This window comes from Pseudoliparis swirei, chromosome 14, assembly GCF_029220125.1.
Source record: "Pseudoliparis swirei isolate HS2019 ecotype Mariana Trench chromosome 14, NWPU_hadal_v1, whole genome shotgun sequence".
Classification (NCBI taxonomy): domain Eukaryota; kingdom Metazoa; phylum Chordata; class Actinopteri; order Perciformes; family Liparidae; genus Pseudoliparis; species Pseudoliparis swirei.
Window position 1 is genome coordinate 496997 of NC_079401.1, and position 14344 is coordinate 511340.

The window sequence follows — 14344 nt, forward strand, 5'->3', positions numbered from 1 at the left end:
TATCAAACAGGAAGACCACATTCTGAAGACGGGTTTAGAACTCATTAAAATCCCGTTTAAAAAACAAGAACCGTACAATTACAACATTTAGGAGAACATTGTGTTTGACGTCACAGTTTATTTTCAGTATAAAGTTATTTACACACAACAAACTAGACTAATAAATAACGCAGTAAAACATGTGCAGTAGAACTTCAGGGCCCCCCCTCCTGGCTCCGGTGCATCTTCATGATCAGAGTCCGGATCTCCTCGCGCTTCTGACGCACCCGTTGCCGTGGAAACCAGTTGTCCAACCGCAACGGGAGGTCAAAGTGCACCACGGGGTTCTGGGGAGCCAATCAGAGAGCTGCATTCAGTGCCGAGAGACAGAAGCTCTCAAAATGACCTGGTTCTGAGTTTGAGATTCATGTGTTCCCCCGTGGTTCCCCACATGGTTCCCCACATGGTTCCCCACGTGTTCCCCACATGGTTCCCCATGTGTTCCCCCGTGGTTCCCCATGTGTTCCCCATGTGTTCCCCCGTGGTCCCCCATGTGTTCCCCCGTGGTTCCCCATGTGTTCCCCCGTGGTTCCCCATGTGTTCCCCCGTGGTTCCCCATGTGGTCCCCCATGTGTTCCCCATGTGTTCCCCCGTGTGTTCCCCATGTGTTCCCCCATGTGTTCCCCCGTGGTCCGCCATGTGTTCCCCATGTGTTCCCATGTGTTCCCCATGTGTTCCCCGTGGTCCCCATGTGTTCCCCGTGGTCCCCATGTGTTCCCCGTGGTTCCCCATGTGTTCCCCATGTGGTTCCCCATGTGTTCCCCATGTGTTCCCATGTGTTCCCCATGTGTTCCCCCATGTGTTCCCCATGTGTTCCCCCATGTGTTCCCCATGTGTTCCCCCGTGGTCCCCCATGTGTTCCCCATGTGTTCCCCCATGTGTTCCCCGTGTGTTCCCCCGTGTGTTCCCCGTGTGTTCCCCGTGTGTTCCCCGTGTGTTCCCCGTGTGTTCCCCCATGGTTCCCCATGTGTTCCCCACGTGGTCCCCCATGGTTCCCCATGTGTTCCCCCATGGTTCCCCACGTGTTCCCCACATGGTTCCCCACATGTTCCCCCGTGGTTCCCCACGTGTTCCCATGTGTTCCCCCATGGTTCCCCATGTGTTCCCCACGTGGTCCCCCATGGTTCCCCACGTGTTCCCCCGTGGTTCCCCACATGGTTCCCCACGTGTTCCCCCGTGTTCCCCCACGTGTTCCCATGTGTTCCCCCATGGTTCCCCATGTGTTCCCCACGTGGTCCCATGTGTTCCCCACATGGTTCCCCACGTGTTCCCCACGTGTTCCCCACATGGTTCCCCACGTGTTCCCCCGTGGTTCCCCACATGGTTCCCCACATGGTTCCCCACGTGTTCCCATGTGTTCCCCCATGGTTCCCCATGTGTTCCCCCGTGGTTCCCCACATGGTTCCCCACGTGTTCCCCCACGTGTTCCCATGTGTTCCCCCATGGTTCCCCATGTGTTCCCCACGTGGTCCCATGTGTTCCCCACATGGTTCCCCACGTGTTCCCCCGTGGTTCCCCCATGGTGCCCCATGTGTTCCCCCATGGTTCCCCATGTGTTCCCCCGTGGTTCCCCACGTGTTCCCCACATGGTTCCCCACGTGGTTCCCATGTGTTCCCCCGTGGTTCCCCATGTGTTCCCCCGTGGTTCCCCATGTGTTCCCCCGTGGTTCCCCATGTGTTCCCCCGTGGTTCCCCATGTGTTCCCCATGTGTTCCCCATGGTTCCCATGTGTTCCCCATGTTCCCCATGTGTTCCCCATGTGTTCCCCATGGTTCCCCATGTGTTTCCCCATGTGTTCCCCATGTGTTCCCCATGGTTCCCCATGTGTTCCCCCCCATGTGTTCCCCATGGTTCCCATGTGTTCCCCGTGGTTCCCCATGTGTTCCCCATGGTCCCCATGTGTTCCCCATGTGTTCCCCATGTGTTCCCCATGGTCCCCATGTGTTCCCCATGTGTTCCCCGTGGTTCCCCATGTGTCCCCGTGGTTTCCCCATGTGTTCCCCATGTGTTCCCATGGTTCCCCATGTGTTCCCCCGTGGTTCCCCATGTGTTCCCCCGTGGTTCCCCATGTGTTCCCCCGTGGTTCCCCATGTGTTCCCCCGTGGTTCCCCATGTGTTCCCCCGTGGTCCCCCATGTGTTCCCCCGTGGTCCCCCATGTGTTCCCCATGTGTTCCCCCGTGGTCCCCATGTGTTCCCCCGTGGTCCCCCATGTGTTCCCCCATGTGTTCCCCCGTGGTCCCCCATGTGTTCCCCCGTGGTTCCCCATGTGTTCCCCCGTGGTTCCCCATGTGTTCCCCCGTGGTTCCCCATGTGTTCCCCCGTGGTCCCCCATGTGTTCCCCCGTGGTTCCCCATGTGTTCCCCCGTGGTTCCCCATGTGTTCCCCATGTGTTCCCCCGTGGTTCCCCATGTGTTCCCCCGTGGTTCCCCATGTGTTCCCCCGTGGTTCCCCATGTGTTCCCCCATGTGTTCCCCCGTGGTTCCCCATGTGTTCCCCCGTGGTTCCCCATGTGTTCCCCCGTGGTCCCCCATGTGTTCCCCCGTGGTCCCCCATGTGTTCCCCCGTGGTTCCCCATGTGTTCCCCCGTGGTCCCCCATGTGTTCCCCATGGTCCCCCGTGGTGCCCCATGTGTTCCCCCGTGGTTCCCCATGTGGTTCCCCATGTGTTCCCCCGTGGTTCCCCATGTGTTCCCCCGTGGTCTCCCATGTGTTCCCCATGTGTCCCCGTGGTCCCCATGTGTTCCCCGTGGTCCCCATGTGTTCCCCATGGTCCCCGTGGTCCCCATGTGTTCCCTGGTCCCCATGTGTTCCCCCGTGGTTCCCCATGTGTTCCCCATGTGTTCCCCCGTGGTCCCCCATGTGTTCCCCCGTGGTTCCCCCATGTGTTACCCATGTGTTCCCCCATGTGTTCCCCATGTGTTCCCCCGTGGTCCGCCATGTGTTCCCCCGTGGTTCCCCATGTGTTCCCCCGTGGTCCCCCACGTGTTCCCCCGTGGTTCCCCCGTGGTTCTCCGGCGGGCCTACCTGCAGGAAGCTCTCGGCGTACTGCAGCAGGTAGAGCCCACAGTCGCTGCTGTTGTCCTGCTGAGGGACTCTGCAGCTGCAGCTCCTCACGCTGTCGGCCGTGAAGAGCCGAGGGGTTCCCCGGTGGACCTCCCACTCCACCTGCAGGTACCTGAGAGCAGAACCGAGCGTGAGAACCCGCGGCCTCCAACGGAACCAGATGCTACAGAAGAGAACTGACTCTCTGAGGAGCCGGCAGATGTTCTGGTGGCACGCCAGCTTCAGGGAGTCCATGACGAGGACGCACGGCCTGCAGAGGACGGAGAGGAAGCACCACAGGAAGTCACAACAGGAAGCACCACAGGAAGTCATCAAGAACACAAAGACACTCACCTCCTCAACACCGTGGCCCTCTGCCAGCTCTGCTGAGTGCACTCCTACAAAATAAGAGACCTTTCAATTTGGATTTGATCTTCATTGACTGAAACTCTTGGAACATCAGAACTCATAAAGCTCCTCAACAAACAGGAAAACCTTCCGTAGACAAAACAGACCAGATGTTGCAAAGAAATCATGCAGATAAGGTCCAAGTCTCTCTGAAGATGATTTTAAAGAGCGGAATGCGTACCGGCAGCTGCTGTGGCCTCAGGCTCAGCGATGGCGCTCCACCTGAGACACAAACAGAGGATCTGTTTCCTGGAGCAGCTTCACAATAAAAGCCCTGAAGTGCCTCGTTTTTCATTCGATAGACGGGTTCTCTTCGTGTCTTTAGAGAACATCTCATCTTTAACTTTATGCCCCTCGAGGTTAAACAGGAAGTAGAAAGCAGCTCACCGGTTAAGCTCTGGAACTCTTGGTACTGAACCTCCTCCAGACCCGGGAAGCAGATCACCACCAGGAACCAGTGAGCTCTAGACACAACATCACGGACTCTTATTGTGAAACCTGTGCAGGAAGTGGTCAGTTTTCCTGTGTGTCATTGAAACAACCCTGAGACTGTCCAACACGTATGAACGGTTCAACATGGGAACTCAAAGGACGGTCGAGTAAACAAACAAAAACAAGACGGACATGAAAATATGACAGAAATGGGACAACAACCTCATCCAATGACCAAATGAGAAGAAGAAAAAAGATCCCAGAAAGTTGAGCAATGAGACCTGGTCCCAGCTGAGGGGTTCTCCTGGAGACGGTCTGGTAAAGACCTGGTCCCAGCTGAGGGGTTCTCCTGGAGACAGTCTGGTAAAGACCTGGTCCCAGCTGAGGGGTTCTCCTGGAGACAGTCTGGTAAAGACCTGGTCCCAGCTGAGGGGTTCTCCTGGAGACAGTCTGGTAAAGACCTGGTCCCAGCTGAGGGGTTCTCCTGGAGACAGTCTGGTAAAGACCTGGTCCCAGCTGAGGGGTTCTCCTGGAGACAGTCTGGTAAAGACCTGGTCCCAGCTGAGGGGTTCTCCTGGAGACAGTCTGGTAAAGACCTGGTCCCAGCTGAGGGGTTCTCCTGGAGACACAACGAAAGCTTCTTACTCTTGGTTGACGGGCACGAACAGGAAGTCTTTGGTGAAGATGTCGACGTGGCGGGTCCAGGTCTTCACTCTCTGATGCCTCGTGTGACGGTCGCTGTGGAGACACATTGGAACACGGACACTGACTTTGGTCTCCACTTGGAGGGACGGAGAACATTTAAGACTTTCTGCGATTAAGATCTGGTAAACACGTTTTAGACCAAAGACAGACCACCAGTCTGAGCAGCTCGGAGCTCAAATGGTGCAAATATGTAAAATAAAATGACAAACTGACCACAAGAAATACAGAAAAATGAAAATGTGGTGACTTGTGAATAAAGACACAGAATGCGACTGTCATATTTAATCAGAAGCAAAGCTTCAATGATTAAATGTTTGTTATTATTATGACGCTGGTTCCACGTGACTAAAGAGGATTGCACTCTGGATGTAGTACTCTTACGGGACAGAGGGGGCGCCGTGGTCTCCGGCAGCTCTTCGTCTGCTCAGCTGTTTGTAGAAGAAGCTGCTGAAGACGTGGCTCCGCCCGGCCACTGAGCCCCCGACGCCCTCCAGAAGGAGGAACCTGCAGGAGGGCGACCGCGATCACAACTCTGCCCTCTGCTGGCGACGGAGAGGAACTACGTGTAACAGCAGCGTGATGGACTTCCTCCCGACTGACTTGAGGTAGAAGTCGATGATGACGTCGTTGAGGAACTCGCCGCCGCTCAGACAGGCCAGGTCCTCCTTCGTCACCGTGATCCGGCCTTTACTCGGCGCCGCCGGGTACTGGATCAACCTGAAGACCACATACAAAGGGTCAACCCTAACCATGTGACGTTAGCTTCTGGTTGTTCACAGAGCTGGTCCTGGTGTACAGGTCTGAGCCAGGGTTAACAGACTGACCCGGTCCAGGGTTAACAGACTGACCCGGTCCAGGATTAACAGACTGACCCGGTCCAGGGTTAACAGACTGACCCGGTCCAGGATTAACAGTCTGACCCGGTCCAGGTTTACCAGTCTGACCCGGTCCAGGTTTGCCAGTCTGACCCGGTCCAGGATTAACAGACTGACCCGGTCCAGGCCGTTACCTGGTGGGGAGCTGCTGCAGACCAGAGGAGTTGGGCTGTGGCTTCTTGTTCTTCCGGTGGTTTTTCACCTGAAACAGAAGACGTGGTGTTAATGTTTCAGAGTTTGAGCTTGAAGAGCAGAAGACGGACCGAGAGGAGTCTCACAGCAGAGTGTCCCAACAGTTCAAGGAGGTGCTGGTCCAGAGGAGGAGGACAGCTGTGGAGGAGCAGGAGCCCGTCGGCCCACTCCAGAGGGGAGGAGGAGCCGCCCTTCCTGTACTCCTCCATGTCCATGATGGAGGCCAGCAGGGCGGCCTGCAGCTCCTGCAGCTGCTGCTTCAACACCAACAGAAGGAAGGAGCACGCCGGGCCTGGAGGACCAGGAGGACTCATTAGCACCTGGACTACACCCAGCAGTCCAGTCCTACCAGTGGGACCCAGTCCTCTACTAGTGCTGGCCCCATGAGGCCAACTGGTTTACCAGTGGTTGTCCACTTCTGACCCAGTGGTTGCGCCTGACCCAGTGGTTGCCCAGTTGTGACCCAGTGGTTGCCCCTGACCCAGTTGTGACCCAGTGGTTGCCCAGTTGTGACCCAGTTTTGACCCAGTTGTGACCCAGTGGTTGCCCCTGACCCAGTTGTAACCCAGTGATTGCCCCTGACCCAGTGGTTGCCCAGTTTTGACCCAGTTGTGACCCAGTGGTTGCCCCTGACCCAGTTGTGACCCAGTGGTTGCCCCTGACCCAGTGGTGACCCAGTGATTGCCCCTGACCCAGTGGTTGCCCAGTTTTGACCCAGTTGTAACCCAGTGGTTGCCCCTGACCCAGTGGTTGCCCAGTTTTGACCCAGTTGTGACCCAGTTTTGACCCAGTTGTGACCCAGTGGTAACCCAGTTGTAACCCAGTGGTTGCCCCTGACCCAGTTGTGACCCAGTGGTTGCCCCTGACCCAGTTGTAACCCAGTGATTGCCCCTGACCCAGTGGTTGCCCAGTTTTGACCCAGTTGTGACCCAGTGGTTGCCCCTGACCCAGTGGTGACCCAGTGATTGCCCCTGACCCAGTGGTTGCCCAGTTTTGACCCAGTTGTGACCCAGTGGTTGCCCCTGAGCCAGTGGTTGCCCCTGACCCAGTGGTGACCCAGTGATTGCCCCTGACCCAGTGGTTGCCCAGTTTTGACCCAGTTGTAACCCAGTGGTTGCCCCTGACCCAGTTGTAACCCAGTGATTGCCCCTGACCCAGTTGTAACCCAGTGGTTGCCCCTGACCCAGTTGTAACCCAGTGGTTGCCCCTGACCCAGTTGTGACCCAGTGGTTGCCCCTGACCCAGTGGTTGCCCAGTTTTGACCCAGTTGTGACCCAGTTGTGACCCAGTTTTGACCCAGTTGTGACCCAGTGGTAACCCAGTTGTAACCCAGTGGTTGCCCCTGACCCAGTTGTGACCCAGTGGTTGCCCCTGACCCAGTGGTTGCCCAGTTTTGACCCAGTGGTAACCCAGTGGTAACCCAGTGGTTGTCCAGTTGTTTGCCAAGTGGTGGTCGCGGTCTGATTGGTGCTGGAGAAGCCACCTGATTGGTTCCTGCCCAGCGGTTTTGGGACAGCAGGGTAAATGAAGGCTATGCAGAGCGTGTCTCACTCCGGCTGAAACCACAGAAGACGCCTCTGGGTGAACCCACTGAGGGCCGAGAGCCGAGAGCAGCCATCTGATTGGTGTTCTAGAGACTCCATGAAGGATGGAAACAGACATCTTAGATCTCTCTGTTCCTGTGAAACTGAAGAGCTGCTGTTGAGAACCTGATGCGGGGGTCTGGATGGAGGACAGCTCCCTCTGCAGTAAGTTGGCCTGAGCATCAGTCACCCACAGGAAGAGCAGTGAGGGGGCGGGGCCTTCCCAACCGGCCAATAGGGCGCCGCCCCGAGCCACGCCGCCGTCGCAGACGCCGTAACCCCGGACCTGAGACGCCACCAGGGCGACCTCCCCGTCCTCGACTCCTGAGAGGAGGAACCCGCGCGGCTTGTTATCGTTTCCACGTCTTCTCAACACGTCAACGTGATATTCACCTTTCAGAGGGACGACGAAGCCGCTCTCGTTGATCTGAAACACAAGAATCGGGTCGAGCTCGTTGGCCTCTGGACGAGATGAAGACGAGATGAAGACAACTCACCATCATCTTCCCGTTGGCGTCGGCGTGGGTCAGGCCGGCGTGAAGCGAGACGAAGTCCAGCTGAAGGAAGGGAGGAAGACGAGGAAGGTTGTTCTCATCTTCCTCCCCTTTGGAGGTCTGGAGATCACACAGGTGAACTTTGAGATGACCAGTGTTCACCTCCGGATCAATAACTCACTAACAGTGATCATCTGTGTGATGAAGATGATGATGAAGATGAACTCCTCCTACCGGCTGCTCCTCCTCTCCACTCGGTGACAGCTGGGTTCCTCCGTCTCCTTCCTCCTCCTCTTCCTCCTCTTCACTGGAAAGGACAACTGAGAGGAAAGCAGCTGTGATGAGTCGCTGAGGAACACGGTCTCATTCATGGTAAACTCTTTCAATCACACGGTTCTGATGGATCCAGTTATTGATCCTTCGACTCACTGGGTTCTGTTGGACTGGTTCTGGCTTTCTTCAGGTGAAGATGAAAGCCACTCGTCTTCCGCCCTCTGAACTCCCTCCACCTCTTCCTCTCCTTCTCTCTCACCTCGTTCATCTGGTTACTAAGCCACGCCCTCCGGTCCAGGCTCCGCCTCCTCGGTGACATCACAGAGTCTCTGGACGGGGACACAAAGTCGTCTTCTGACGTCTGGTCTGAACCCGATGAAGACGAGTTCTTCTTCTGTTGCTGCAGGTTAAGAGGAACATTTGGTGCCTTCATCGTCTTCATCTTCTTCCTCTTGTGCAATAGCATTGACCTTTGACCTCTACCTTCCTCTCAGCTGATTCACATCTGCCCAACGGTGAGGAACTCAAACTCCCAGCATGCCCCTCTCCCCTCAGCTCTGCCAGAGAGTCCAGCGTCTGGACGGAGAGTCTTGGAGTCGCCGCGGCTGAAACTTATTAAATATTAAATATTAAACTACCCGGATGATGACGAGAACCTTAAATATCACAAATGTTACCAGTGAGGTCACTTTTCTTCTTCTTTGGTGGAGACGGACACGCAGAGGTCACATCAGGCACAAGCAGTCGGTCTGATGCTGTCATAGGGCGCCACCTGGTGGATGAACACAGCATCACAACTCACTGAACGACCAACGAAACACTGGAGTATTAATAATCATAACCGTAGACCGATTGGTGAACTTACCCGTGTGAGAAGGAAGTCGAGGACTCGGCTCTCGGCCCAGACTGTGATTGGCTGCTCCATACTGCTCTGTGATTGGCTGCTGAAGCTCCTCTGTTTGAGCCGCTCAGTCCGAGCAGCGTCTGCACGACGTTCCTGAAGATCGGAGCTCTGGACGCAGGTTCAACGCGTTCAGAAGGTTTTCATGGTGATGAATATTTAATGTGCTGCAGGACCTGCCTTACAAACCTCGGTGAGCTCCCAGCATGCACTCTGTCTGCTCTGCCTCTGCTGGACTGATCCCCATAACTCTGTTGGGACAAAACAAGACGATCAAACACACATGAGATCAGTAATACTACAGAGCATGAATACCACCTTATGAAAAGACTGGAAGACCAACAATACAGGACTCTAGGGGAACCTCTGTGGTGGTCTTCCGTACCCAGTGACACCAGCAGGGCGGTGTCACTGGGTACGGTGGAGGTGGTGGAGGCTGATGACACCGTAAGATACTTACAGTTCAGGCAAAGAACAGTCGTACCTCCTTTAAATGAGCCAGTTGTTCAGATATACCACCTTAAGACTGGCAGATCGTAATCTATATTAAACTAAAACTCAGATGAGTAATACCACCTTAAATGAGCCAGGTTTTCAGATATACATTAAGACTGGCAGATCGTAATCTATATTAAACTAAAACTCAGATGAGTAATACCACCTTAAATTAGCCAGTTGCTCAAACATACTACCTTAAGAAAGGCTGGCAGATGGTAATCTATATTAAACTAGAACGGGCACTCGGTAGAGCGCATACCTTCGCATATCACAAGATTGGGCATTGAATTATCAACATTTTGGCATTAGTTGCATGCCAATTGATAAAAATTGACCGCGCTATGGTAAAAAGAAGATTTTGACCATTTCATGACCTTGACCTTTGACCCGATCGATCACAAAATCTAATCAAATGGTCCCCGGATAATAACCAATCATCCCACCAAATTGTATGCGATTTGGTTTAATACTTTTCTAGTTATGCGAGTAACACGCATACAAATAAATAAATAAATACACGGCGATCAAAACATAACCGTACGCATTTTCAATGCAAAGGTAACTAGAATGGGCACTCGGTAGAGTGCATACCTTCGCATATCACAAGATTGGGCATTGAATTATGAACATTTTGGCATTAGTTGCATGCCAATTGGACAAAAATGTATCGTGCTATGGTAAAAAAAGAGTTTGACCTTTCCATGACCTTGACCTTGACATTTGACCCGATTGATCCCAAAATCTAATCAAATGGTCCCCGGATAATAACCAATCATCCCACCAAATTTCATGCGATTCAAGAACATTTTGACCTGTTCATGACCTTTGACCTTGACCTTTGACCCAATCGATCCCAAAATCTAATCAACTGGTCCCCGGATAATAAACAATCATCCCACCAAATTTCATGAGATTCGGTTAAATACTTTTTGAGTTCTGCGAAAGATTTTGACCTGTTCATGACCTTTGACCTTTGACCCGATCAATCACAAAATCTAATCAACTGGTCCCCGGATAATAAACAATCATCCCACCAAATTTCATGCGATTCGGTTCAATACTTTTTGAGTTCTGCTTAAGATTTTGACCTGTTCATGACCTTTGACCTTTGACCCGATCGATCCCAAAATCTAATCAACTGGTCCCCGGAAAATAAACAATCATCCCACCAAATTTCATGCGATTCGGTTCAATACTTTTTGAGTTTTGCGAATAACACGCATACAAATAAATAAATAAACTAGAATGGGCACTGTAGAGCGATACCTTCGATATCACAAGATTGGGCATTGAATTATGAACATTTTGGCATTAGTTGCATGCCAATTGGACAAAATGTATCGTGCTATGGTAAAAAAAGAGTTTGACCTTTCCATGACCTTGACCTTTGACCCGATTGATCCCAAAATCTAATCAAATGGTCCCCGGATAATAACCAATCATCCCACCAAATTTCATGCGATTCAAGAACATTTTGACCTGTTCATGACCTTTGACCTTGACCTTTGACCCGATCGATCTCAAAATCTAGTCAACTGGTCCCCGGATAATAAACAATCATCCCACCAAATTTCATGCGATTCGGTTCAATACTTTTGAGTTCTGCGAAAGATTTTGACCTGTTCATGACCTTTGACCTTTGACCCGATCGATCCCAAAATCTAATCAACTGGTCCCCGGATAATAAACAATCATCCCACCAAATTTCATGCGATTCGGTTCAATACTTTTTGAGTTCTGCGAAAGATTTTGACCTGTTCATGACCTTTGACCTTTGACCCGATCGATCCCAAAATCTAATCAACTGGTCCCCGGATAATAAACAATCATCCAACCAAATTTCATGTGATTCGGTTCAATACTTTTTGAGTTTTGCGAATAACACGCATACAAATAAATAAATAAATAAATGGCGATCAAAACATAACCTTCCGGCATTTTCAATGCGAAGGTAATAAATAAAGAAATAAATAAATAAATAAATAAATACACGGCGATCAAAACATAACCTTCCGGCATTTTCAATGCGAAGGTAACTAATACATAGATGAGTAATACCACCTTAATTGCGGGGGCGGAGCTCTGGAGGCGGGCCAGCGGGGACGTGTGCAGAGGGGCGGAGTCAGAGCCCACTGGACGTTTCTTTTTGGGAATCTTGAAGGGAGACGCCATACTAATGGGAGTACACACAAAGTACACACAAAGTACACACACGTCCCGCACGGTGGTCTCGAGACTGGCCGGTGTCCAGCGTCTGTGTTCCCGGGCACTCACCTGTTAAAGGAAGAGGTGCATCTTGGGAAAGGGGCGCTGCGGGCTTATCTGCGTGCCGAATGACCCACAATATGCAGTTTATTCATCAAGCACCTTCAGTCACGGGAGATTCTATTCATTCGTTCAACTGTCAGCCGTAGAAAGTTAAAGACGAGGACTTGTGAACGGGCTCCGGTGAAGCTGCACACACGTCACCGTGGCCCGGTTCCGTCTTCACGGTGAACTACAGGACGTTTCGGTCGTTAACGGGACGATTGACCGACGTCCGGTTCCGTCTTCATGTTGAATAACGTGACGTTTGAGTCGTTAACGGACGATAAAATCTAAATGACCAACCGAGCGGCAGCTGGAGGCGCCGGAGTCCGCCGGCAGCGCTTCTTCTTCGTGTTGTTAAATCCGGCTGAACTCTCGCGCGACTTCAGACAAACCGCTGAAACTACGACGTCGCTGGCGGGGCTTTACGTGATGACGTCACGGAAAACGTCGCTTTATTTATTTCTATACTAATGTATTTGTATGTCTTTTAGATGCATACAAACTCTATTGATATTACTAATATCAGAATTATTACTACAACGAATATTAATTTTACTATTCATATTAGTATTATCATAAATAGTATAACAATTATTAGTATTATTACTACCATAAATAGAATAACAAGTATGTCCTCTACTCTGTGCTCTACTCTGTCCTCTACTCTGTGCTCTACTCTGTGCTCTACTCTGTGCTCTACTCTTGGTAAATGCGGTTCAGTCTCTGACCAAACCGTTTCCAGGCCAGCATCTTCATCGTTACACCTTTACATTGCAGACACGTCTCATCTTCATCTTCATCGTTACACCTTTACATTGCAGACACGTCTCATCTTCATCGTTCCACCTTTACATTGCAGACACGTCTCATCTTCATCGTTCCACCTTTACATTGCAGACACGTCTCATCTTCATCGTTACACCTTTACATTGCAGACACGTCTCATCTTCATCGTTACACCTTTACATTGCAGACACGTCTCATCTTCATCTTCATCGTTACACCTTTACATTGCAGACACGTCTCATCTTCATCGTTACACCTTTACATTGCAGACACGTCTCATCTTCATCGTTACACCTTTACATTGCAGACACGTCTCATCTTCATCGTTACACCTTTACATTGCAGACACGTCTCATCTTCATCTTCATCGTTACACCTTTACATTGCAGACACGTCTCATCTTCATCGTTACACCTTTACATTGCAGACACGTCTCATCTTCATCGTTACACCTTTACATTGCAGACACGTCTCATCTTCATCTTCATGATCTTCGTCTTCATCCTCTGACACGTCTCATCTTTATCCACAGAGGAGGGTCCGTAGGTCTGGGGTTCTGTGGCTCTGGTGGTCTGGGGGTGTGGGGGTCTTGTGCCCCACGCAGAAAGCCTCTCCGTGGACCGGCCAGTCCTCGCAGCGGAGCCTCTCGGGCCACCGGAAGCCGAACTCCATCACGAGGTCCTCGCAGCCGGGCCCGCTCACACAGAGACCTGCAGGGGGGCGGGGCCTGATCCAGGATGGTGCAGACCGGCAGGTACACGGAGCAGAGGAAGAACCGCAGGTCTTCTGAGCACCGGACCCTCACCAGCGGGTAGAACTGGTGGACCTCCAGCCCGGCCTCGTCCTGGGTGCTGTGTCCCAGCAGGTTGGGCATGATGGTGTGGTTGTAGACCAGGTCCTGGCAGAGCGGCACCGTGATGACCTGGCAGGAGCCGTGAGATGTGCACGGATGGGCCAGGAGGAGCGAGACCGCCAGAGCGAAGCCCGGGACCCAGACCCCCAGACGGGGTCTCTCTGCTGCCATGATGAGACCAGAATCCACAAGGAAGTACCACCAAAGTCCTGAACTGGTTTAGTCCCTCGGAGTCTAGACCAGTAAAGAAAACAAAGTCCTGGTTCAAGAACAAATGGAGTCTGAGGCTCAGCGCTCAGATCCAGATCCGCCTGTTGTTGTTCACAAAGAACACATTCCAGAGATTAACCCTTTACAGGCTTCTGGCGGGAATGTTTTATATTATACTGTGATGTATTAAAGTAAATTACAGTGTATTATTATTGGATATTATATCAGAATATAATATGATATATTATAATATTATATTATATTATTTTATAATGTAAAATATTGCAATATATTATAAGATAATATAAAAATATTATAAGATATTAATATTATAATATACTGTCATATATAACAGTATTATTATTTTACATTATATTATAATATATAAGCAGCGTTTACATCAAAACGTGGGGCCTGATCGGGAATCCTGTGCATTTAAGTTTAAAAATCGGCGTTTATCGAAAAAAGATTAGCAAAATCTATGGGAAAATACTTTGGACCACTTCTCGTCCCGCAGCGTACCTCGCTAATGAGTCACAATACTTCAAAACGTGCGGCCTGATCGAGAATCGTGTAAAATGACTTTTATAAGAGAACAGTCAGTCCGGTAAAGAACAGTCAGTCCGGTAAAGAACAGTCAGTCCGGTAAAGAACAGTCAGTCCAGTAAAGAACAGTCAGTCCAGTAAAGAACAGTCAGTCCGGTAAAGAACAGTCAGTCCAGTAAAGAACAGTCAGTCCGGTA

At 51.5% G+C, this 14344-nt stretch overlaps 1 protein-coding gene and 1 pseudogene across 2 annotated transcripts; both read right to left on the bottom strand.

The window, feature by feature from the left end:
• Positions 1-98: 98 nt before the first annotated feature.
• Positions 99-12401, bottom strand: senp7b (SUMO specific peptidase 7b). 2 transcript variants are annotated; one of them, XM_056430952.1, is made up of 22 exons: positions 11717-12401; positions 11504-11615; positions 9134-9195; positions 8909-9055; positions 8721-8815; positions 8527-8648; positions 8200-8443; positions 8005-8090; positions 7774-7890; positions 7670-7703; positions 7403-7600; positions 5780-5985; positions 5636-5703; positions 5227-5343; positions 5008-5130; positions 4567-4659; positions 3877-3953; positions 3671-3711; positions 3436-3479; positions 3284-3352; positions 3064-3214; positions 99-326 (listed from the first exon to the last, which is right to left on the bottom strand). In XM_056430952.1, the coding sequence occupies exons 2-22, from the start codon at positions 11612-11614 to the stop codon at positions 195-197; spliced, it is 2337 nt and encodes a 778-aa protein (XP_056286927.1). In that variant the 5' UTR covers position 11615; positions 11717-12401; the 3' UTR covers positions 99-194. The 2 variants fall into 2 exon arrangements, with proteins under 2 accessions (XP_056286927.1, XP_056286926.1); XM_056430951.1 differs by having other exon boundaries at positions 8527-8654.
• A 217-nt stretch (positions 12402-12618) lies between these two features.
• On the bottom strand, positions 12619-13818 carry LOC130204314 (frizzled-7-like; annotated as a pseudogene).
• Positions 13819-14344: the final 526 nt, after the last annotated feature.